This window comes from Peromyscus leucopus, chromosome 8b (genome assembly GCF_004664715.2).
Source record: "Peromyscus leucopus breed LL Stock chromosome 8b, UCI_PerLeu_2.1, whole genome shotgun sequence".
NCBI classification, from domain to species: Eukaryota; Metazoa; Chordata; class Mammalia; order Rodentia; family Cricetidae; genus Peromyscus; species Peromyscus leucopus.
The window spans coordinates 71,182,783-71,208,792 of NC_051086.1; the positions used below are offsets into that span (position 1 = coordinate 71,182,783).

General features: G+C 48.5%; 1 protein-coding gene and 1 non-coding gene across 4 annotated transcripts in view; one reads left to right on the forward strand and one right to left on the reverse strand.

Moving 5' to 3' along the window:
• Rnf43 (ring finger protein 43) overlaps positions 1-26,010 on the forward strand; it is a 72,653-nt gene that overhangs the window by 30,568 nt on the left and 16,075 nt on the right. For 2 of the 3 annotated variants that reach the window (XM_028878240.2, XM_028878241.2), the window contains one exon: positions 25,252-25,374. In XM_028878240.2, coding sequence (XP_028734073.1) covers positions 25,252-25,374 — 123 coding nt within the window. Of the gene's footprint in view, positions 1-16,939; positions 17,359-25,251; positions 25,375-26,010 lie in introns of those variants that run through there. The other variant, XM_037201636.1, reaches the window with a different exon arrangement.
• Positions 1,252-1,358, reverse strand: LOC114699298. The gene has a single exon (XR_003735504.1). It is a non-coding gene; the product is annotated as a U6 spliceosomal RNA (small nuclear RNA).

Consider the following 26,010-nt stretch of genomic DNA (forward strand, 5'->3'; position numbering starts at 1 on the left):
GCCCGAGGCTAGACCAGCTGCCTGCCTACCACCACCAGGCATTAAATATTTTTACTGACTTGGAAACAGCAGGTAGCAGGTGGGAACTTGCTCGAGGAAAAACTGTTCACTAGTCTACAGAACTGGCAATGTGGCAGAGAGAAGAACCAGTCCTTGCTCAGTTTCTTGGTCATCTTCAGAGAGGAGGTTTCCAGTTTGCCCTGCCTTCAGGAGTTTTCACTTTTCTGTTTCACTTTCCTGAGCTAGTGAACTCCTTAGCCTGTGCATTAGGTTATATTAAAACCAACCAGATGGCCGGGCATGGTGGCGCGTACCTGTAACCTTAGCACTCGAGAGTTCCTGGTCAGCTTGGTCCACATAGAGTTCCAGAATAGCCAGAGCTACTTGGGGAGACCCAGGTTCAAAAACTAGTTGGGGCCAGGGAGAAGGCTCAGTGGGCAAAGGCACTTGATGTTCAATATTACAAGCCTGGTCCCCTGGGTCCTGTCCCCAGAACCCTCATGAAGGAAGAGGGAGAAGACTGATCCGCAAAGTTGTTCTCTGACCTCCACATGAGCACCATGATATGTGAGCTCTCTCTCTCTCTCTCTCTCTCTCTCTCTCTCTCTCTCTCTCTCTCTCACACACACACACACACACACACACACACACACACACACACACACACACATTCATCATCATCAAAATCAATTACATTAAAATTTTAAAATAAGAAAGAAAAGCCGAGCCTGTCCGGGTCACACTGGTACAGCAGGTAACAGTGTCATCCCTCCGAACTTCCGGTGGTGAAACCAGCTCAGGTGAACCAAGAACCAGCCACAAGCTCCTTCTCTGGCATTTTTTTTCTCCTGAGCATGTTCATATATTCATTTTAGCGTTTACAGTGCTCCGTCCTGCCGCCAGTCTGAAGATAGAAACAGTGTGTTTGAAAACTCATAAACTCTTAATTCTTTGGTGTTGTTGAGACACCGCTATGCAGTCCAGGTTGGCCTAGAACTCACCATGTAGCCCAGATAGCCCAGGCTGACCTCGAACTCACAACCCCCCTGCTTCACCCTCCTGAGTCCTGGCGTTGTAAGTGTGAATCACCATGCCTGGCTCAAGCTCCCCTTCTCATTTCCAGCCGTCCACCAGGTTAAAGTGATCATCTCCTGTTCAGTGTCTTCAAGACGGACGAAGCTTTTCCCTGTCCAAAGCTGGCTTCCACTTTCAGTTTCCCCCTTCGTTAAGGAACATCTTTTGTTTTTTTCTGGAAACATGGAACGCTTCACGAATGTGCATGTCATCCTTGCGCAGGGGCCATGCTCACCTTCTCTGCATTGGTCCAGTTTTAGTAGATGAGCTACTGGAGTGAGCGCGAACATCGCCCCCACCAAGATCTCAGGTTTAGAACATCAGCTCCTCCCTCTCCTTCATCCCTGGAGTCCAGTCTGTCAGCAAATACTTTCAGCACTTCCTCCATAACGTCTGATTCACCCTTAGAACTGCCACTGGCAGAGGTCAAGCCCTCGGGGCCAAGCCGGGTTCCTGGGATGGCCATTTTGTCCCCCATACCCGCCCCCCACCAGTTTTTCTTCATTCCACTATTTTTTTTTTTTTATCTTCAGAGTAACAATAGTAAGGGTTCTTTGTTGTTTTGTTTGTTTGTTTGTTTGAAGGGGGTGTTTGTTTGTTTGGGACAGAATTTTGCTGAATGTCCCCAGGCTAGCCTTGAACCCGTTATGTTGCTTAGGCTGGCCTCCAGCTCATGATCACTCTTGCTGCCTCAGCCTGCAGAGTGCTGGGATCGCAGGCATGAGCCACAACATCCTACACAATACTGTTTTGATTATAAGTGCCTCTTGTTCAGCAGTTTAGAGTTAGTCTTTTCCTCACATGGGAGGACAAACTCGGGATTCTTTTTCTTCCCCCAACTCTTCCCAGGTCCTCCCCACCTCCCCAATTTCTTGCCCTCTCTCTTTCTCTTTCTTTAAAAAAACAAATAAAAAACAAAAACCCAAGAAACATCCAAAACACCCACAAAAATGGAAACCAAAATATACAAGCAAAAGACCAATAGGACAAAAAAATACCCAAATAAAGCAAAATGAGACAAAAAGTCTACAAAAAAATACCATTCAATTCATTTTGTGTTGGCTGATTACTGAGCGTGGGGCCTGCTTTGACGTGTGGTTGATACACCCAGCGAGACTCCCTTGGAGAAAACGAACTTTTCCCTGGCCAGCAGTTGGTCATTACACACAGCTTCTCAGTTAGGGGTGGGAGCCCTTGTCTACTTCTTCCTCTCAGAGCTGGGCCCCCATTCGGCTTGAGCCTGAGCAGGTTGTGGGCATGCTACCACAGACTGTGCATCCCTGTGTGCAGCAGCCCTGCTGTATCGGGAAGACACTGTTTCCTTGGAGTCCGCCATCACCTCTGGTTCTTACAATCTTTCTGCCTCCTCTTCCACACAGATCCTGGGGCCCTGAGGGGAGGGCTTTGATGAAGACATCCCATTTAGAATGGCGTGCTCCAGAGTCTCTGACTCTGCACAGCAAGCTCTCACTCTTCACTTTCAAGTAGCCTTCACAGTGGTGGTCCTCTCTCAGCTCTCCAAACTCTAGAAATTACTTATTATTCATTCTTATTATTACTACTGAGTGTGTGTGTGTGTGTGTGAATGTGTGTGTATGACTGTGAGAGTGTGTGAGTAATTGTGAGAATATGTGAGTGTGTGTGTGAATGTGTGTGTATGACTGTGACAGTGTGTGAGTAATTGTGAGAATGTGTGTGTGTGTGTGTGTGTGTGTGTGTGTGCAGATGTACACACACCACAGCAGGTGTGTGTAGGTCAGAGGACAGCTTTGGAGTCGGCTCTCTCCTTCCACTTGAGGACTCTGGGAATCAGGCTCAGGTAGCCAGGCCTACATGGCAAATGGCTTTACCTGCTAAGCCGTCTCAGAGGTCTAGCTAAGACGCTGTCAGATCTGGTTTTCAGTCAGACAAGTCTCCCTGTTCTTTGAAGACCTGAGAGAAACAGACCATGAAGTCACTTCCCTCACCTAGTTCTTCATTTCATCTCAAGGCTGAAACTAAGAAGTTCCAAAACACTCATTTGAAAGGTGTCCATAGACCAGATCCTGCTTTTTTCTTTCCCCGCAACATGGCTATTTTTTCTCCTATCCAAACCGTGCCCTCTTTAAGAGCTATTTGAAGGCCCTCACAGTCCACAGGGCCTATTGGCTGCACCAGAGTGTAGTACTGGATAACATACCCCTTCACATAAGCATTGGCCTTGAGTGTCGTATGTGGTCTCCTCAAGGAGACTGTGGTTCCTGAGTGCAACCCAGCATAATTTGAGGAAGAAAGTAGTTGCTCATCAAATGCTTGCCAACTTTATAAGAGGCCATAGTTCAGTACCATTCTGTTGCATTCACAAGGGACGTCTCTATGCATGTCTGCCCACTCTAGTGCTCAGGGGTCACATCAAGGGATTCCCCGTATCTTGACAAAGAACTCTGTGCACCATTGATCCTCCCAGGGTTTGGAGGAAAATGTGGCCACTGTTATTTTGGGGAGAAAGGCAGCTTCAGACCCAGGTCTGATAATGCCCAGGCCTGGTAGTGGCCCAGTGACAGACCTTAGTTAATTGTTTAGCTAGGAAGGGGGATTGAGCTTTTGAAGTGTTCCAGCTAGGTGTCGCCTTAGCAATTAGATCCGCTGCTGTTCTCTGAGGCCGGCCTACCTGAGGACATTGGCACAGTCTGGTGACCGGGAGTCAGCCTTCCACCCTAAGAGCTTGTTCACAGGCATCCACACAGGGGTACCCACCCGAGCAGAGAGCAAACACCGAGAAGAGCAAGGAAAGTGCCCTCGGTGTGGTCACAGTGTCAACAGACGTGGCAGATAAGGCGGCGTTTATGAAGCAGGGATGTCGTGGGGGCGGGGCGTCAATGCACCTGTGGTTGATGATTCAGGAACTTGGTGCCACATTATATGGCACTGTGAGGCCACCTTATGTTCCAGCCACTCCATGATGGCTGATGTCATCTAATTACCCACTTGTTAACTGGGCCAAGAGGAAAGTATTGGAAGGAGGCCAGAGGAAGGTAGACTCATGTCTTCACTGAGCCACCAGCAGAACCATGAACTATATGGCTGCTAGAGGCTTCTCTCCTTGTGGGTGGAGTCCTTGTCAGCCTGATAGAGGTTGATTCCCAACACAGGTGTCGTGGGATTTGTCTTGCTCATTTCTATGACAAGTATGTTCAAATTTAAATGCATTCAAATGGGGGAGACTAACTGGAGAGACGGCTCAGTAGTTACAGGCACTTGTTGCTATTCTAGAGGACTGGGTTCAGTACCCAAACCCTACATGGTTGTTCATAACCATCCAAACTCCAGTTCCAGGGGACCCGATGTCCTCTTCTGACTTTCATGGGCACCAGACACACACATAGAACACATATGTGTATGCAAGCAGAACACTCATACACATAAGTAAATCTAAAAAAAATTAATTGTGAATGTATTCAGATGGAGCTGGGGAGATGGCTGGGTTGGGAAAAAGACTCCCCACCAGTGTAGGAACCTGAATGTGGGTCCCACACCCAGGTGAAAAGCTGGATGCAGCAGCATGCATCTGGAAGTCAGCAGCGGAAAGTGAGTGAGGTGTAGGAAGGAGCTGAGAGAGGTAAATTCTCGGAGCTCACTGAAAGCCAGTCTAGCTCCAGATTCAGTGAGAAATGTTGTTTCAAAAAATAAGGTGGTGAGTAACCAAGGAAGAGACCCAACATTGACCTCTGACCTTGACACACAAAGTAAAATAAAGTAAAAGTATGCAGATGGGTTTCTGTGGCTCACCCAGTAGCCAGCTTACTGTGTCTTAAGTAGGAAGAAGGTCTGGACAGTTCCTGTTGGCTGAAGTAGGAATGGATTTAATCCCAGGCTCCCTGAGCTTCTCTTTCAGTTGTCTGCCATTTTAAAAAGTGCTTGTGTGTCATTCAGACAAACACACTCTTGGGAGACCGAAATCTCAAGCTTTTAATGTCAATAAAGCATACATTTATGGATCGTTCTGTTAAGACATTGTGCTTTGTGAGCTATGAAGACAAGCCTTCCCAGAAATTATACTCTCATGTTATTCAGAAAACAAAAATTATTATATACTAGAAGGACACAACCAGACATTTGGGACATTTCTTTAAAGAAGAGATTTTTCCAGGAAAGAAGTGGTACTCGCACGTATCCGTGAAGGCTGAGTTGGATGGATTTGCATGTGTTATAGAATGGTAAGGACGCCTCTTCCAAGAGATTGTGAGAGATGTAACGCTATTTGTTTTGGACAGCCAGTGCATTTGGGAGAGAATGGGCTTGCCCCTGGCAAGATGAGTAGAAATACTGTGTTGATACTCTGTGTGGGAATGACTAGGATTTTAAACGTGTGATTTCATCTCTACACCGATCTTTTTAGACATTGTCCTCTTTTAAAATATATTACTACTAGCGTTTTGTTTTGTTTTGGTTGTTGTTGTTATTGTTTGAGACAGGGCTTCTCTGTGTAACAGTCCTGGCTGTCCTGGAACTCACTCTATAGACCAGGCTGGCCTCGAACTCACTGAGATCCACCTGCTTCTGCCTCCCAAGTGCTAAGATTAAAGGTGTGTGCCACCACCGCCCGGCCATTTATTATTATTATTTCAGGCCAGGAACTCACTATGTAGAGTAGGCTGGCCTTGAACTCACAGAGCTCCACCTGCTTCTTTCTCTTCCATGCTGGGATTAAAGGCTCGACCAGCACATCTAACCGATTAACTGTATTTTTAATTGTCTGTATGTGTTTGGGTACGTGGATGTGAGTGTGGATGCCCTCTGAGAGCAGAGCACTGGACCTCCCTTGAGCTGGGTAAGCTGTCCAACACCAGAGTTAGGTCAGACTCTGCAGGAGCAATCCACACTCCTTAACTGTCAGAACATCTCTCTAGCCCTGTTTTCCCATTTTCTGCTAAAGATTCAGATAAGACAGATCACTCACATCTTACAAGTGCCGGCACTGAAATGCAAAACCAAGTTACTGCTTCCAAAGGCTGTATAACATACCTCGATTTGATAGGCCAAGGAGTCTGGATTTAATTCAGAAGATTGTTGGTATCTGAACAGAACAATGATATGATTAGCATTTTGTTTAGAATATTGTTCTACCAGGATTCACAGAGAGAGTTGGAATGATGAGAGGCTAGTTAGAAGTCTGCTTTAATGCCTCTAACGCCAGGGACAGAGAAGGTAGTTTTCTAAGACTAGTTATTAGATACAGCAAGGATTCATAGTGACTCTGGGTGTGGTGACCCTAACAAAGTCAGATAAGAAGGGCTATTGGCGCCAGGTGGTGGTGGCAGTGGCGGTGGTGCACACCTTTAATCCCAGGACTCAGGAGGCAGAGGCAAATAAGTCTCTGAGTTCGAGACCAGCCTGGTCTACAGAGTGAGTTCCAGGACACCCAGGGCTATGCAGAGAAACCTTGTCTGAAAAAACAAAACAACAATGCCGGGTGGTGGTGGCTCATGCCTTTAATCCTAGCACTTAGGAGCAGAGGCAGGTGGATCTCTGTGAGTTCGAGACCAGCCTAGTCTACAGAGCAAGTTCTAGGATAGGCACCAAAGCTGCACAGAGAAACCCTGTCTCAGGAAAAACAAAACAAAACAATAATAACAACAAAAATGGTTATTAGCTTAGAGTTGCATGCTGCAGAAAGTGATATTTGGTTCCATATATTTGAGTTTGGGGGTACCATTAAGACAACAAAGAAATGGTGTCTAATGGGCCTATGAAAGACCAGGCCAATCTGACTTCAGAGACCTGATTTAGGAATTATCTGGAAATACTGGAGTGTATAGGAACTCCAGAAGAGAGGGCATAGAGATGAGAGAATATGTTCTTAGGAAATGTGTATGTATTAGACAAGCGGCAAAGGAAGAAAAGAAAGGAAACCAGAGCAAATGGGGGGCAGTCAGAAGAGAAAGAGGTGCTAGCTAGCGGAGCCGCCTGTCACAGTGAGTCAGGGCAGAGCCCTTTTCTTGAGAAACAAAGGACACGATTAGATGCAGACACTTGCTTTGTTCTCCATTCTCAGCCCCGTTTATGGAGGCAGTTAGTCAATCAAGAGGACTGTTTTCCTATTAAAGACTTATTTAGTCGCCACACTTTTAATTTGAGCTAGTGAGAACTCCCGATTTTATTGCCAAGAAATGAACAGGACAATGCTCTGGCGTTTATCAAGTCCTTGGAGACTAGTTGGTCTTTGGGTCTCTCTCCCCCTCCAAGAAAACCCTTGTAAAGATTTTGGCTCTTTTACGGCAGGCACACTTCCTCCTGAGGGCCACCAAGTCTCCATCAGCTGGAGTCTGTGAAGTCTGTGGCCAGGGTTCAGGCCACAGGCTCAGCGCCCTCTCTTGTCTCTTGAGGTAATGCTAATGCTAACGAGAAGAGAATAAAACAGCTAATGAAGGATTATAAAACACTTTGCAAGTATAAAAGCGACATCAAAGCGAAATAATCATCTTAATTTAGGGTAAAGAGTTCCATTAGCCAGTGAGAAGGGGGAGTGATGCTTTGGACCTTGATAACTGTGCAGATCAAAAGTGCTGTATTGATCCGAGCTGCCCTGTGACCTCTCCAGCCTAGGAATTTGGCTCCCCTCCCTGGCTCTCCAACACTGCTCCTACCCACTCAGTGTGCCCACGGCAGTTCTCTGAGTCTCCTGACCAATGGCAACAGGAACTTGTATGCAGTGCCAATTTGGTAACCGAGAGGAGTCTTCTTCCATTTATCAGCACTTACTATCTTTTCAGTGTCCCGTAACTGTCCGTGCCCAGCAATTAGGAAATGACAAAGAGCTCATAGTCTACAAAGGCCGAGCCAAGGGATGTTTGGAATAGTTGAACATACGTGTGCCTTTGGGGTGAGGTAGGCTGCAGACACCCTCAGGGACGGAGAGGGCTGGAAGCTGATCGGGAGCCTCCCAGGAAGCTGAAACAAAGAACAGTAGTGGTCATCATGGCCTTCATATGTATCGACTTTTCCGAGTATAAAGGATAGAGAAAAGAAATTAACGCATCTCTCAGAAGGAAGCAAAAAGACCTACTCAGAAAACAATACAGAATAGTACTGGGACTGAAATGACTCTGAATGTTCCCAGAACTTCTCTGTGCAGACCACTGGGCCTGATCGTCATAAAATCTAGGTAAGGGTTGAAGTTCACCGGGAACATTCAGCCAGCTATAAAGCTAACCAGTCCCCATGAGAGCAAGCGCTTCTTCAGGGCACGTGAAAGGGATGTTTTCTCCCCTTTTTTATTTTTTGGTTTTTCTAGACAGGGATTCTCTGTGTAGCCTTGGCTGTCCTGGAACTCACTCTGTAGACCAGGCTGGCTTCAAACTCACAGAGATCCTCCTGCCTCTGCCTCACATCAGGGCCCCAGATGACAAGAGAGCATATTCCCAAAGCCATGAAGGAGAGGACAAATTAGTCTGTGCATATGTTCCACAATCCTCAATGTGCAGCTCTGTGAATGTGCATTCCCCGTGCTATTGACATGTGGCTTTAAGACCTTGTTTGTACGAATGCTTATACTGGGCTGTGGTAAACTTATAACTGACTTTGTCCTCGGTGCGCTGAGCTGTTCCTTTGGCGGGGGAGGAGGGTAGAGGCATCGGGGGTTGGAATGTTTCTTGATTCCCGGAACTGATTCTAAGGAGGAAGATTTCTCTGGAAAAGGTGAGTCTTCTTTAGCGCCATAGAGGAGGCTTAGGCATGATGGGTAAACGGAAGGATGAGAACTTCCCCTTTTTATAAGGTCAAACATCTGTGACTTGGAGTTTATAGGGCATATGTAGAGCTAGACATCATGCAGGTGCTTGTATCCTAGCACTGGGGGTGGGGGGGTTGGAGAGCAGGGCCAGATGCCACTGTGGAGTGTTGGGGAGATTTGTACAAGGTTTCTGAAGAGAACGCAGGAATCTGAAAATAGTTATTCCCTGATCAAATGAAAATGCAGTCACCAAACACATCCCCTATTTGCTTGTTAAAATGTGACTTAGCGTTCATTCCCCGACTCCTGCTTGTGCTTGGCATTATGCAGGCCATGAGGAGACCATAACTCTGACACTAAGGAGCTCAGGATGTACTTTGCAGGAAGGAGAACATGACTAACATTTTATTGAGTACCTACTATAATCAGGTACTCTCCTAGAGGAAGTGACTAAAGGGAGGGGCTGTGATGGAATGCTGATTAATACTAATAGTCACTTCAGGATTTTGAATAGGGCTGGGGAGGCGGAGTGGTTAAGAGCATGTACTTTTAGAGGACCCAAGTTCAATTTTTGAGCATCCATCCAGGTGGTTTATAATCTCCTACAACCCCAGCTCCAGGAGATCGAAAGACTTCTGTTCTCCAAGAATTTTAAATAGATGGATCTAGGGAAATAAATGGGAAAGTGCTTACATCTAGGGAGTAAGAGCCGGTTAGAGAAGGACCCTGTTTTGAGGAGTTGGGGCAAAAAGCGTTGTAAGATTAAATTTGTCCCCTGGTCTGTAGAGTAAGGAGATTGGGAAAAGTCTGTGGGAAGACAAACAAAAAGGAATTTGCCAGGCATGGTGGTGCACGCCTTTAACCCCAGCACTCGGGAGGCAGAGGCAGGCGGAGCTCTGTGAGTTTGAGGCCAGCCTGGTCTACAAAGGGAGTTCCAGAACAGCCAGGATTACACAGAGAATCCCCGTCTCAAAAGACAAGAAGGAAAAAGAAAAGAAAAAAGAAAAAGAAAGAACGGAAGGAAGGAAGGAAGGAAGAGAAAAGAAGGGGACTGATGAGATGGCTCAGTGGTTAAGAACACGAGCTGCTCTTGTAGAGGTCCCGGGTTCAGCTCCCAGCACCCTCATGTCTCCTCACAGCTGCCTGTAACTCCAGGGGGATCTGACTTCCTCACACAAATATGCAGGCAAAACACCAATGCACGTGTAATAAAAATAAAAAATAAATTATTTAAAAAAAGAAAGAAAAGAAAAAGGAATTTAGTATACAACAAAACTCTCCCATTATACAAAAGAAAGAAAGAAAGAAAGAAAGAAAGAAAGAAAGAAAGAAAGAAAGAAAGAAAGAAAGAAAGAAAGACAGAGAGAGAAAGAAAGAAAAAGATATATGGGTAAGCATCTCTGGTTCACCCTGCATGCAGGTTCTGAGAGGCCAGAAAAAGGGCACGAGCTCCTCTGGAACTGGAATTGGCATGACAGGTACTTATTTAGCCACCGTGTGGTGCTGGGAGCTGAGCCCAGGTCCTCTGCAAGAGCGGCCAGTGCCCTGACTCCTAGGCCAGCTCTCCAGTCCCCACATGTACTTCTGTACACATGAGTTAAGGACGACATATTTTTTTGGGTTCAGAGAGATGGCTCAGTGGTTAAGAGCACTCACTGCTCTTCCAGAGGTCCTGAGTTCAATTCCCAGTTCACAACCGTCTGTAATGAGATCTGGTGCCCTCTTCTGGCCTGCAGGGATACATGCAAACAGAACACTGTATACATAATAAATAAATCTTAAAAACAAAACAAACCAGACAGGGGCTGGAGAGATGGCTCAGAGGTTAAGAGCACTGGCTGCTCATCCAGAGGACCTGAGTTCAATTCCCAGCACCCACATGGCAGCTCACAGCCATCTGTAATGAGATCTGGTGCCCTCTTCTGGCCTGCAGTCATACATGCTGTATACATAATAAATAAATAAATCTTTAAAAAAAAAAAAAAAACCAGCCGAGCGGTGGTGGCGCACGCCTTTAATCCCAGCACTCGGGAGGCAGAGCCAGGCAGATCTCTGTGAGTTTGAGGCCAGCCTGGGCTACCAAATGAGTTTCAGGAAAAGGTACAAAGCTGCACAGAGAAACCCTGTCTCGAAAAACAAAACAAAACAAAAAACAAACAGACAAAACCTACAGGGCTGGAGAGATGTCTCAAAGATTAAGAGCCAGGTTCAATTCCCAGTACCAAGCAGCCCACAGGGCACCCGTGGCTCCAGCTCCAAAGGGGGTTTAACACCCCTGGCCTCTGTGAGCACTCATACACACACACACACACACATACACACTCATACACACACACACACATACACACACACACACACACACATTTTCAAAACAGCTATCTTAGGGATTGATAAATAAGTAAAAACGTCTTATATATGTTACTTTGAGTTCCTGAGAGCTGCAGAGAAGTTATTCGATGTCATTGAAATGTTCAGAAGATGGAAACACTAGCTGGTATGAATGCTATGATACATGCCAGAGACCCTATGAAATGCTGAGCCTCAGTGGCATCCACACCCCGGGCTTTCCCAACACCATCTCACGTTCTTCTTTATTCCCTGTCTGGAAGGTTATTCTGTGAGTGGGAATAACACAGTTACTCTCCTGTTGCATCCACGCAGCTGCCAGCAGTCTGTTTGCCTTGTTCTTTGCTGGCAAATCATTAAACAGTCCCCCGAAAGCAGGCCTCTTCCCCAGGGCCACCCCATGGACAAGGAATCAGAGCTGTGGTCAAAGGCTGTCAGAAGTCCTGCTGGAGCTTTTGGGCTGTTTCCAACACGAGCCTTTCTTGGCTATTGCCTCTTTGGCCTGGTGTTAGTCCCCCACCCCACACCCCATAGCTTCTGAGGATAGACTGAGCACCCGAGTTGGCTGGCGACTTGAATAATTTTATCTGCTTCCTCCTGATGTAATTTCTAAGGACAACCACCCTGTGTTCCATCTATTGTTTCTTTATTGAAGCACAGACCCATCCCTCACAGTTTTTCCGTTGTGAATGTAAATGTGATCCATTTTAACAGCCCAGGAGCCAGGGGCTGGGATCATCCAAGCAAACCAGAGCCTCACCCTCCCCACTCGCCGCCGTGGGGCATTTAAAGCCTGGGCTGAGAAGACTTAGGTGAGCGGGCCCTTTTGGAGACGGCATCTGCTCTCGTGGAGCTTTGCCGCTGCAGAGCAAGCCGGCTGTGGGAGGCAGCAGCATGGAGCAGGGTTAGCAGGACAACTCCAAGTTCCCTGGGTTCGGAGCCGGAGACTAGGCTGAAAGACCTGACCGTGTGTGCAGTTGACCGGTTGACGTTGGGCCTTTCCCACGCTTGCATTGAAGTCATCAACCAGCGGTGTTGACTGGCTCTACTGGTAGTTCCCGTGAGCCTCTGGCACATTTAAATAAATACTCTAGTTTCCTTAGACTTCATTCCTTTGTTCTTTTCCTTCCTTCTTTCTTCTTCTTCTTTTTTTTTTTATTTTTGTCTTCTCAAGACAGGATTTCTCTGTGTAACCATGGCTGTCCTGGAACTCCCAGAGCTATGCCTCCCCTGCCTCTGCCCTCTGCCTCTGCCAACTGAATCCTAGGATTAAAGGTGCTCAACATCACACTCTGCTCTTTTGGTATTTTCATAAGAACTGTCTGGCTTTAGTCTTGGGCCTTTTAAACTTCAAAGTCTTAACCTCAATGATGATTTGGAACAAACATTACCTGCTTCTATCAGGCTTCTAAATTCCTACCATCTTGGACATGAGTTTGGCCAGAATAGAAACAGTGAAGACATAAGACAGAACATGCCAAAGCTATTATAGTTTATTGGGTTAAGTGTAAAAGGACAATTAGTTAACTCCCTGCGGAAGGAGGTAAGGCCCTGCCCCAGAAGGACCTTGGGGAAACTTCCAGAATGCTCATCTTGGAAATGAGAAGATTAGGGCTATCATCCCGAAAACCAGCCATCTGTCTAGTCTAAGCCTTTCTCTGCAAAGATCTTCTTGGGATAAGAGTTGAATAGATCTGGCAGGTCTCAGTGGTGCTTTCTGTACAGTGGAGCCACAGGACAGTTTCAGAACTCAGCTGATCAGCAGGGCCTCCTGGAATTCTGGGAGGTTAAGCCCTGAGTACTTCACCTGGTGAAAGACAGGTATCCATGTCACATGACTAGGGTGTCACCTAGTGTGTGTGTGTGTGTGTGTGTGTGTGTGTGTGTGTTGAGAAAAAAGGTCTTACTGTGTAGCCCAGACTGGCCTCAAATCTAACCATGCTTCTTGCCTCAGTCCTCAAGTGCCCAGCATCATTTAAGAGATTAACCTTTTTTTGTTTGTTTTTCAAGACAGAGTTTCTCTGAATAACAGTCCTGGCTGTCCTGGAACTCACTCTGTAGACCAGGCTGGCCTCGAACTCACAGAGATCTGTCACCCTCTGCCTCTCGAGTGCTGGAATGAAAGGCGTGCTCTACCACCACCTGGCTGATTTAACCTTTGTGAGCCTCAGATTTTTGGTGTTCTTTCTCAGCCTTCCTTCCCAAGGTACTTGTTGTAACCACTGATCCTTAATGGTCCCTCTTCTTTACTCATACTCTGTGAGTAACTTCCTAGTGCCCCTGAACCTGGGGTCATTCCTACCAGGGGGATAGTCTGAGAAATGGGATCGGCAGTTTGCCACTATGCCGACATCAGAACGCACTTACAGAACCTACGTGGTTACCCAACCAGGCCCTTGAGGTAGATTCTTTTCTTCTTCCTCTTCCTCCTTCTCTTCCTCCTCCTCCTCTCCCCCTCCCCACCACCTCTCTCTCTCTCTCTCTCTCTCTCTCTCTCTCTCTGTTGTGTTTTCTGACGAGGTCTCATGTAGCACAAGCTGGTTCTCAAGCTCACTATGCAGCTGAGCCAGGCCTTGAACTCTTGATTTTCTTGCCTTTGTCTCCCGGAGTGTCCCCACACCCAGCCTGTGGATAAGGCATTGGAGAGGAGTTGTCTGGGGATGTTGTTGTTGTTTTGAGACAAGGCCTTACCACAACCCACTGCCTTGACCTCTATGAAGCCAAGAATGACTTTGAGTTGATCACCCTGCCTCCCTCTGCCGCCCAGAGTCCTGGGATTACAGGTGTGTGCCACCATGTTTTGTTTTATATGGTACTGGGGATCCAGCCTAAGGCTTTGCGTATGCTAGGTATGAACTCTGTCACTCTGTCAGCTGAGCTACAAAACCAGCCCCTTGTGTGGGGGTTTGAACAGGATCTCTGTAGCCCAGACTGGCCTGGGACTCATGGTTATCCTCCTGCCTCAGCCTACCAGTTAGTTAAAGGGTTAGAGGTGTACTTGAATGGCCTCTTTCTAGGGACAAGGGTTTTTCCATTTTTTTTTTTTTTAATAGCGTATCATCAGGGAGCTTTTTGAGACAGGGTCTCACTATGTAGCTCTAGCTGGCTTGAAAGTCACTATGTAGACCGGGCTGGCCTCAAACTTGTGACGTTCCTCCTGCCTTTGCCTCCTGAGTGCTGGGACCCCAGGGGTGCACCACCATGCCCTGCTCAGCAGGGCTTCTTGATGCACTCAAGAGACGAGGTAAACCCAAGTACAGCCAGCTGCTGTCGGTGTGACCTGGCAAGTTTTACAGTAAACGTTCTGTAAGGAGCAGGCGTTCAAACAACGCTTGAGAAACAACCCCAGGGTGTTGAAGGTGCATTAGCATGGAGGTTTATCATCAGTGCCAGGCTATGTGTGTATTACGCCTTTTCCAACTGCCGGCACAGCCCATTTGTTTCCAGCAGCGTTCCGGGGACCGCCGGAATGGGCTGTGCTCCAGCTCTGTGACCTCCGCTGCAGTCTGGCTGGACGGCGCTCACACAGCAGTCACCGATGACGGGAACGCCATGGTGTGGGTGTACGACTGTGTAACGGTATACAAGGTCTGCACGCGAGTGGTGGCTGAGAGTATCATAGCCCCCCTTCCCCCCACCCCTGCACGCTTTCTTGGCTGATGTCACGGTGATTCTGAAACAACCCCCAGCGGCCAGCTCTTGTTTCTCCTGCTTCTGAATCTTCCAGACAAAGAGGCTAGGGGTGAGGAGGCCCCAGGAGACTGTTTTCATGGCATGGGGGGGGGTGTGTCTAAGTACTGCGTGGAACTTAGACACCCTCTGAGAAGAGGACAGGTAGATTCTGAAATGGAAGAATGACGTCTTTCCTATGGGGTGAGGGATCATTGTTCTGGTCTAAGCTTGTGGCCTCCAATTTCAGGATACACCTTTGTCACCCCAAGTGAGCAGGGACTATTCGCTGGAAAAGCATCTCTGTACCAAGTCTCCTCTGCCTTGGTTGTGGTTGGAAGCAAACAGGGCAGTGGTAACGCACAGCTTTAATCCCAGCACTTGGGAGGCAGAGGCAGGTGGATCTCTATGAGTTCGAGGCCAGCCTGGGCTACAGAGTGAGTTCCAGGATATCCAAGGCTGCACAGAGAAACCCTGTCTCAAAAAACTACAATAACTAAGAAGGGACGTTACTGTCAGGAAGAAGCCGAGGCAGAGCTGGAAAGGCGCAGAGGCAGAGGAGCGGATAGACCCAGATTCCGGCTTGCTAAACTGAGACTCCTAGAAGCAGGGGTGGATTCCGAAGCCTTCTGGCCCGGGGCCTGTACTGCAGCTCCGTGAGGGGCTGTGTGCTCACACGGGAAGGAGGTGGGCTGACGTGTGTTGTTCATGCCATGTACCTCTCTAGTTGGTATTCCTGGAGGCATGGCGACGCAGATAGGGCAGGGACTCAGTCCAGGAAAACCCCACCCCTCTTTAGCTAGAATTCCATTCTCCTCTTCTGTGAAAAAGCAAGTTTGTTTTTGAGGTAAGTATTGCTCAAGCCCAAGCAATATTCCCACTCTACCCTCCCAGGTAACAGGAACTACAGACATGTACCACATCAAACTGAAAGCAAGTTTTGAAGATCTCAGATAGGTACGAGCCAGGCTAGGCATTTAGCAATTCATATCTCTTCTATAAACTGTTTGCCAACTGGATTCAAATCCAGTTTATTCCTTCCTGCACTAAAAAAAAATAAATTATTATTTATGTGTATGGATGTTTTGTCTGCATGTACATATGGGCATTACATGTATGCCTGGTGCCCATGGAGGCCAGAGAGGGAGTCAGATCCCTGGAACTGTAGTTACAGGGCAGTTGTGAGCCACTTGATGTGGGTGCTGGGAATCAAACCCAGGCCCTGTGGAAGAGCAGTCAGTGCTCGTAACCACTGAGCATCTCTCCAGCCCCATTTTTTTTTTTTTTTTTTTTTTTTTTTGAGCTGAGGATCGAACCCAGGGCCTTGGGCTTGCTAGGCAAGCGCTCTACCACTGAGCTAAATCCCCAACCGTCTCCAGCCCTATTTTTCATTCTTTCCCAAACACTGTGTAGGCCTGTGACATGCAAAACCCCAGGCTAGACTTTGAACTGGGCTTGTCCCTCAGACTTTTCTACTTCCCTAGCCCACTCTAGCACACCCACTCTGGTCTGCCCCCTCGCTCACTAACACCCCTGCTCCATAGGGAGATTCTCTCTCCCCACCCATATGCTCTTCTTCTGTAGCTTAAAAAAATTACACAATGGCCAGGCAGGCCATCCCAGCACTTGGGAAATGGAGGCATCTGATCATCCAAGGCCAATGTCAACTACAAGATGAGTTTGAAGTCAGCCTAGGCTACGTGAGACCTTGTTTCAAAAAAATAAATAATAAATAAGATAAACCAGATAGTAGTGACACACGCCTTTAATCCCAGCACTCAGGAGGCAGAGGCGGGCTGATCTCTGAGGCCAGCCTGGTCTACAGAGTGAGTTCCAGGACAGCCAGAGCTACACAGAGAAACCCTGTCTCGAAAAACCAGGAGCCAGGAGCCAGGCCAGCATGCGGGTCTGCTTTTCCCCAAGCAACAAGAGCTTTATTTTATGATGCTGGTGTGTCCTGCTGCCTGAGATAAAAGTCAGGTAGTTCTAAGTTCAAGTAATGGAGGGTGCACTGGTGAGGATGATTATAAAATCTGGAAAGAGGAAATGGGGAGAAGGGCGCCTTTGATGTCTGGCCAGTGCTCCTGATTACAAAGGCAAACCCGGAGCAGCCGGCGGCAGTAAAGTTACCTGGCCAAGGGCTGGGTGAAGGTCTGAGTGGAATCGGAGACCTGAAAGATGATTGTGGCAGAGGTGGGGGGAGGAGAGGGCTGGGAAATGGGAGATAGTGCAGTGGCTTGCAAAAGCCCACGCCCAAGAGGAGGCGACAGATGCCGAAGAGCTAAGACCGGCGTGAAGTACAGAGCTCACTTGAGCCCTGGAATGCCCTTTGTGAGGCCGTAACGAGGTCACATGGGAAGGAGGCGGGCTGAAAACTGGAAGAGCTTGTTCAGTGGGGTTTGGAGGGCTGAGAACAGGAGGGAAGTGACCGTGGCTAATGAGCTGTCCCAGACTGTGCCTTGCGGAATGCTGGCATTCAGAGGCACTGTTGACCGCCAAGGGAGGAAGGAGTCAGAAAGGGCCTTGTCTCTTCCAGGAATAAGAAGAGAATTGTTATTGTAAGTACAGTAATAAAGCCCGCTCCCATTTCATGAGCACTTGCTAGGTGTTGGTCTGTGCTGGGCACTTGCTAATCATTATCTCTGGTCCTCGGGATGAGCAGAAATCTTTTTGTTATTGTTGTTCTCATCCTGAAATGAAGGCTACGAAGCTCAGAGAGTAAGTTGCCCAAGGTCCCACAGGTAAATAGTGAGATCATTTGAATTTGAACCTTACCTCTGTCTTGGAAGGGAATTAAACCAGAATGAATGAGTTAAAGGAAGAACATGGATTTAAAAATATGAAGTACAGCCGGGGGCCGCATCCATGCCTGTTACCCTAGCACTGAGTAGGCTGAAGCAAGAGAGACAAGAGTTTAAGTCAACCTAAGCTACACAGCAAGACCCTATCACTAAAACAAAGCGTGAAACTAATGGCCAAGAGCTAGAGTCCACAGCTGGAGTCCACAGCTGGAGACCTAGCTATTCCAGAGGTTAAAGCAGAAGGGTTTCTGGAGCCCAGAAGTTCAGGGCAATCCTAAGCAACATAGCAAGACCATGTCTCTTAGAACAAAAGGATTACAACGTAAGACACCCCCACACATACACACTCACACCAATTTTCACGTTTTTTGCCGAGGAGTGTAAGTGTGTGCAAAGCCAGTTCTAAACCTAAGTGATCTGGACCTCCCTCGTGATACCTCTAAGGACCATCCCAACCCGTGGCTTCTCTTGAGAACACATACCACCCACCAATCCTTAAACTTCTCCAGTTTCTGGGAGCCCTGCTCAGCCACACCCTCCGTGAATTTTAAAAGCACTTGGTCCCCATTTAATATCACTGAAAGAATGGGTGGGCCAACGTTTTCCTATTTGTGATTAGGAGCCCTTGCATCCTAAGGAAACAAGTGTCCCTAGACCTGCTCTCTCCCCAGGAGCCTTCCTTTTGGCTGGAATGCCTGGAAGGATGGGTGAAGGCTGCCTCTGTGTTCACTCAGAACAAGCTTCCTAGCTAGGTCATGAACAGTCTTGGTCGGAATGACTGGTTTGCATGTTTAATCTGAGGATACTTGATACTTGTAACCAAGTCAAACCATGCAAAAATGTGGAGAGAGTGTTTCTTACACTACTGATTGGACTGTACAAGAAATGTTACATATTTTCTGTTAAATCTGTTCCCAAGGCCCCATCTCTCAAGGTGAACAGAAATTTGGTGCAAGGGAGCTTCCCTTCATAAAGGAAGGAGCGCAAAACCCCAGGGGTAGATTAGCTAGGGAACCCCCTGATACCCGAGATCATCACCGTAAATGCCTGTTATCCAGATACAGGTACTCTTGGAGGAGGAGGAGGAGGAGGAGGAGGAGGAGGAGGAGGAGGAGGAAGGGAGGAGGAGGAGGCTGAAGCTCAGTGGAAGAGCATGTGGCTAGCATGCACATGGTCCTGGGCCCCAGTCTCCAGCACTGAAAGAAAAAACAAAAGTTTGGATGTGTTTCTTGTCTGTGGATATGGCTCAGTAGGCCAAGTCATGGAGCAGCATGAAGCCCTAGGTTCCACCCCAGCCCTGGATCTGCCAAGTGTGGGGGCACATGCCTGTAACCCTAGCACTCAGGAGGAGGAGGAAGATCAGAAATTCATTCATCCTCCCTATATATTGAGTTTGAGAGGCTAACCTGGTCTACATGAGACCCTGTGTCAGAGAGGAAAGAAGAGACAGGCGAGGGGGGGCGGATCTGAGGGGGTGCACCCTTTCTACTGAGGTCCAGTCTCCCCATACCTATCGTTCACCCTTCTGCAGGGGCCATGCTCCTTCTGGGGCACAGGCCTCAGAGTCTCACTGCTTGGTACAGACTAGACTCCTCTTCACCCCTTTAAGGTTCTGGAGGCAGGATCCCCGCCACACTCCACTTCTTCCTTCCTTCAGGACATTTGCACTTCCCGGGAGAGTTCACTTTTCACCCAAGCCAGGAAAGGAGCTCTTAGCCAGCCTTGGCTTCTGGCAAATGCTCCTGAGACGAGGAGATGAAGGAGAGAAAAGTCAGGAAAGGAAAGACAGAAAGCCATTGTTCCTTCTCATTCTTCCAGTTCCACGGTCCTCCCTCACCACTTTCTGCCTCTCCGGGCTTTTCCAAAGCAACCATTGCCAGGGTTTTGGTGTATGTACACTATGCTGTCTTAAGAATCCTCTGCCAGCCATCTGGCTGTAGACCCTTGATAACCAACAAATCCTGAGCAGCCCATGCCCAGCAGGCACTGACAGGACAGTGGGGGGACAGGTGTCCCGAGGGACAGGGAGGGAAGACAGCAGACAAATGCCCCACAGTGGGATAAGACTATGATTAGGGAAATGCAGGACAGATCAGCAAATGCCGGAAGTGTGTTTAGGGATGTGGAGCAGGAGGTTATTTTTGGACATGGAGTGCAGGGGCGGGGGTGATAGGAAGAGAGAGTAAGCCATGAGGCAAGCCCAGCCCAGACACAGCCCTTAAAATCTGTGTCCGTGTGTCTCTGGTGGGCATGCACACATACGTGATTTGTATGTGTGGACATGCGTGCCATGGCACACATGTGGATGTGAGATAATCAACTCTGTAGAGTCGACTGTCCCCTACCTTTGTGTGGGTTCCATAATCAAGGCCCACACAGAAAGTACTTTTCCTCACTGAGCCGTATCCCCAAGCCCAGACCAGGCATGGAAGAGTGCAGACTTCATCCCAAGAGCTGTGAGGAGCCGGGTGAGGGCTTTCCATAGAGGCGAGCACGCTCAAGTTAGCGGTTAAGCTACCGTGCCGCAGTATAAGGGACGAGCGAGGTACGGCAAGCCTAGTTAAGTTTCTAGTGATTCCGGGTAGCAGTAATGGCGGCCGTTAAAGGAGCTGGGCTGCGTTGGGAAGAAAGAGGAGCAAAGAGACAGCTACCTGGACTCCTGAGCCTCCCACTTTATGATGAACCTGGAATGATGACCAGATGGTTCCTCTCTGTCTGGGGCTGCAGGAGAGGGAGTCTCTGAGCAGCCTCAGTGAGAAGAGTCCCAGTGGAGAAGTGTTTGTATAGAGCCGATCAAGTTTGGGGACTTCCTTTCCTTTTTTTTTGAGACCAGGTCTCAAGGTGTAGCTCTGTCTGTAAATCAGGCTGGCCTCGAACTCACAGAGATCCTCCTGCCCCTGCCTCCTGAGTCCTGGGATTAAAGACATGAGCCACCACTGCCCCGCTTATTTGTTGATTTCTTACATGTTGATGTTTGAAGGAAATAGAGGAGACTGGGTGGGTAGCCCCTGGCTGGGTGACGGGTAGATTATGCTTCTGATCCCCAAGACAGGGAACACTGGAGACCCAGTTTTAGACCACACAGTGATTCGGTCAGTCTTGAGCAGGCTGGGTTTGAGGCATCTCACTTAAGATTCTTCACACAGAAGGGTGTAGAGACTTTTGGACATAGGGATCTGGCACTCAAGAAGAGGCTGTAAGTAGAGAACCATGGTTGTGGGGTTGGTTGGGTCCCTCAAAGAATGTGTGAGGAGTACCCAGGACAACATCCTGGGGGTTCACCAGCATTCTAGGAACTTGTTTTGGGGGTCTTTTGACTTTACAAATATATAATTGGCCAGTCATGATGACGCACACTTATAATCTCGGGACTTGGGGGGCAGAGACAGAAAGCTTACAGGGAAGAACAATGGAAGTTGCTTCTCTACATAGTCCGTCCCTGTCTCAAACAACAGGAAGTACCCCGCAGAATTAGTGAGACAAATAATTTGGTTATGAGTGGGGGAAGGATATCTATCATGCTTTCAGAGTCAAATGTAAACACCGAAGCTCAGGCTGGCCTGACACTCACTGTGTAGCCCACGCTGGCCCGGGACCCGTGGCTTTCCTTCAGTCTCGGCCCTCTGAGTGTTGTGATTACAGGCATGTGACACCAGGCCCGGCTCTCCCGTTTTCCCCCTTTAACTTATTCTTCTATTCGGTTTCCTCCAATCCTGCTGGTGTCAGGTCCCAGCCCTGGAACTCTTAACCTTTTGGTGCCTCAGATCAGAGGAGGGACAATAATAGCTTCTACCTCACAGTGACGTGCAGGTGAAAAGACTTAGGTGCTCAGAACAGTGACTACAAACGGCTGTTCTCCTCGCGATCACTGTTGGCCGAGACGATAGTAATTGCAGTACTGTTCTCTGACTGACTGCATTCATACTGAGCTCCAGGACTGCAGAGGTTGGAATCCGACAAGCTAAGTTCTAATCTTGAGTGACCTTGGCTTCTCTGAGCTCCAAGCTCTTCCTTATACATGGAGGCAGTGCCTGCCTCACAGTGAAATGAGGCCTGAAGCCCTGGAAGGCAGAAGACACTCACGGTGGCCCATCGCCTCCCATTCTCTTACCCTTGGATGTTGGTTCAGAATCAGACAATCTGCTGATTCCAACTCCCGGGTCTCCTCTTCCACCTTGCCAGAGGCATTCTCCAACAGGATGACAGTTCTCCAGTGAGACTCTGGGACAGAGTGGTGGGTAAATAATTGCAAATCTTCCCTTTCCATATCTGCCCTCTGCTCAGTGGGAGATGTCTTGGGGTCTTAGGGAGCTGGCCTGAGAAGCGAGGGCAAGCTAGTCAAAGCAGTGGACTTCTGTGGTTCATTTCTGTGGCCCAGGAGTTTCTGTTCCGTTGGCACAGCTGTGTCCGGCTCTCCTCCTCACATCCTCTGGCTCCTGCTGCTCTTCTCAGCCTCCTCCCCTGCTGTCCTGCTCTCACACCTGACCCATCTTCCCACAGACCGATCTCAACCTGTGTTCTCAGGTACAGGTGGCTTCCTCTGCCGGGAATGACCTCTCCCCTCTTTCGTGGGTCAGCCCCTGATAAAGCTGTCAAGTCGCCCTTGCGATAAACGCTCTCTTCCTCATATGGAATTGTAGGTCTCTGCTTCTCGTGTCCTCCAACAGTCTCTTGAACATGCTAGCATCAGGACCCCACAGTGCCGTGTGCTTACAGGGCCCAGTGGGAGCCTGCAGGGTTGGTAGGATTAAGGAATGACTGGAGAGCTGGGGAGATGGCGTGCATGCGCAGTAAAGTGTTTGCCATACAAAGTGGAGCTCCGCCCCCAGCACCATGTTAAAAAGCTGGACGCCCAGCCAGGCGGTGGTGGCGCACGCCTTTAATCCCAGCACTCGGGATGCAGAGCCAGGCGGATCTCTGTGAGTTCAAGGCCAGCCTGGGCTACCAAGTGAGTTCCAGGAAAGGCACAAAGCTACAGAGAGAAACCCTGTCTCGAAAAACAAAACAAACAAACAAACAAACAAAAAAGCTGGGCACCGGCTGAAAAGATGGCTACTCAGTTCACTGGCCACTCTGGCAGAGGACCTGGATTTGGTTTCTAACACCCACATGGCAGCTCACAGCTGTCTAGAAGTCTAGTTTCAGGGGATCTGATGCCCTCTTCTGGCCTCCTCAGGCACCAAGTACCCGAGTTGTGCACATTCAGGGCAAGCACTCATACAGACAAAATAGAAATAATAAACCTTAAAAAAAAAAAAAAAAAAGCTAGGTATGTTGTGCACACATGTAATCCCAGTGCTGTGGAGGCAGACACAGGCAAGTACCTGGGAGGACGCTGGCTAGCCAGTCTAGCCTAATTGACAAGCTCCAGGCTCAGTGAGAGACCCAATCTATTAAAGTAAGGTGCATTGAGACTTCCAGGTTCAATCTCTGGCTTTACTCACATGTGCACATACACACAAAAATGAACATGTGTAATACATACACACACACACACACACACACACACACACACACACACACACGAAAGGAATGGATGGATGGTTGGATAGGCAGACTGAAGCCAGGATATTCATTGAAGAGAAAACAACCCAGCCTCATGCCATTCATTTTCTGGAGACAAGAGCGTATACCCTTTTTCCCACACCGAGGCTCCATCGCCACCAAGCCAGCAACCCTTAAATTCTGGAAATGAGAATAGATCCACTTCTTCCCACCCAGAGATGTTATTATCAAGGCTATGATGCAAAGCAACATGGTACAGATCAATTGAGAACCTACTATGTCTGAGTCAGTAAGAGATGAGCCTGAGAAAGCTTTCAGAAAGCTACTGTGGTTTTAAACCCATAGTGGACATCATCATCATCAACAACTTGAAATTCTTTGTGGTTCTTCTGGTGGCTCTTTCTGAAAGTACTTCAAACTTTAGCATCAGCGGAGAGTGAAGTCTCAGCCACTCCTGTGTAGGAAATTACACTCTTGCCGAGACATGGGAACCCCTCACCTGTAGGATTATCCAGGGACAAGCAAACACAACTTGTTTTCATTCATTCGTTCATTCATTCATTCATTCATTTATTATGTATACAGCATGTATGACTGACTGCAGGCCAGAAGAGGGCACCAGATCTCATTACAGATGGTTGTGAGCCACCACGTGGTTGCCGGGAATTGAACTCAGGACCTCGGGAAGAGCAGCCAGTGCTCTTAACCTCTGAGCCACCTCTCCAGCCCACAACTTTGTTTTCTTACCACTTTGGGAAAATTAGATTCCAATATGTTTTAGAATTGTCCTGAATGAAGGACCGGTGGGATGGCTCAATGGGGTTGTCAACAAGCCTGAAGACTCAGGTTCAATCCCCTGGGTCCCCACAAGTCATCCTCTGGCCGCCACATATACACCGTGGCAAGCATACCGCATGTGCACACAGATGTGCACACAGAATAAATTAAATGTTATCATTTTTCAAAGAATAGGTTGTTTAGTAAAGGGTCTCATTTCTCTGATGAAGGGTCTTAGGATTTCCGTTCACATAGCTGGCCCGTTTTTTCTTTAGTCATTATTCTGTACCAGTTTGGCTGAGAGGTCAAGTCTTGGACTGGACCATCCATAGTCCCAGAGCTGAGACTGAGGATGGGCAGAGATGGTCCCATCTCTACTGTGTCATTCCTGTGGCCAGGGATTGTGTTGTTCAGTCCTTAAGTCCTGGCCAAGCTTCATCCGAAGACAGCCTCCTCCAGCAGTTTGCTTGATCCCATGATGGGCACAGGGCACTCACAGGCAAAGTGAGAAGTAAGGGCGGGTGTAATGAGTTAGAAGACAGAGGCCAGAATCTACAGGGCAGTAGCTGTCGAGGCATCCCAAAAAGCCACCAGTGGCAGCTGACACTGCCTTCAAGGACAGAAGGACAGAAGGCAGAGCACATGAGCACTCTGAGCCTGGAGGTTTGGGAGCACATAGAAGGTTCAGGAGACACTGTGGTCAGGAGAAAAGCCATCTGTATTTGGTCCGTATGGTGTAAGGGTCCTGCAGCTTTCACAGCAGGTTCTTCATTTAGGTCCTGTCTGCAGTGCCCCTCCTTCCCATCCTCCCCACCCCGTACCCCCAGCACCTCTGAAGTGAGAAATAATGATTACTAGTTTAATATGAAACTACCTAGTAATAAGACTGTTTTTGAGATACGGTGACCTGAAACTCACTGTGTAACTGGCCTCATACTTCTGGCAAACCTCCTGCCTCTGCTTCTGGAGTTACAGGCATCAGCCATGCCCAGGGAAGGCCTACTCTTTCATAGTTCCGAGAGACCTACTCGGCCAGCAAGATGGCTCAGCAGACAAAAGTACTTGCAATGCAAGCCTGGCGACCTGAGTTCGATTCCCTAGATCCCATGATGGAAGGAGAAAACCAGTCCCTGGAACGTGTTCTCTGTCCTCCACATACACACCATGGCACCTATGTGCTCACATGCGCGCGCACACACACACACACACACACACACACACACACACACACACATTATTTTTAAACATTTTTTTAAAAAGAGGCCACCCTGAAGCCTGCCTAGAATGATGTCGACGTGTTGGGTTCTCGGCCGCAGCTCATGCCTGCTCCCCAGGGCTCCTCTAACACAGGTCTTTGTCTCTCTGCAGTCCCACCCCCTGTACCTGTGCAACGCCAGTGACGACGACAACTTGGAGCCTGGGTTCATCAGCATCGTCAAGCTGGAGAGTCCTCGGCGGGCTCCGCGCCCCTGCCTGTCACTGGCCAGTAAGGTAGATTCTCACATCACACGTTCTCAAACCACACGGCCTCAGCTGCACCCAGCGCTGGGCTGTGGGGACCCTCTGCTCTCCTGCCCCCTTGTCTCTTAGAAGGATAAGCCCTTGAGGCTGGAGAGGTGGCCCGGTGGTTGAGAACTCTGGCTGCTCTTCCAGAAGATCTGGGTTTGATTCCCAGCGCCCACATGGCGGCCGACAAGCATCTGTAACTCAGTTCCAGGGGATCTGATGCTTTCCCTGGCCTTCCCGGGGACCAGGAACAAAGTTGGACACAGACACACACCCAGGCAGGACACCCACACACATACAATAATAACAAGGAAGTTTTGTAAGAATGCTAACTAAGCCTCACTCCCTCAAGTTCCCTTAGCTCTCAACCCATCTGAGAGAGGTAGAAATTCACCCTTTTGTTACTCCACCAGCAGTCCCAGGACTTTTGTTTCATCCCAGCATGAGCTCCCACCCTCACCCTCCCACCCCCTCACCCCACTCTATCTCTTAGAAATTCATGAGGACTTGCCCTTCCTCAGCACAAGAGCAAATCGAGCCAGCAAGCGAGCTAGCAGGAGGTACAGGGTGGGGTGTCACTTGAAGGTTTTTTTCACACTTCAGAAAGGTCTGCTGAGCACC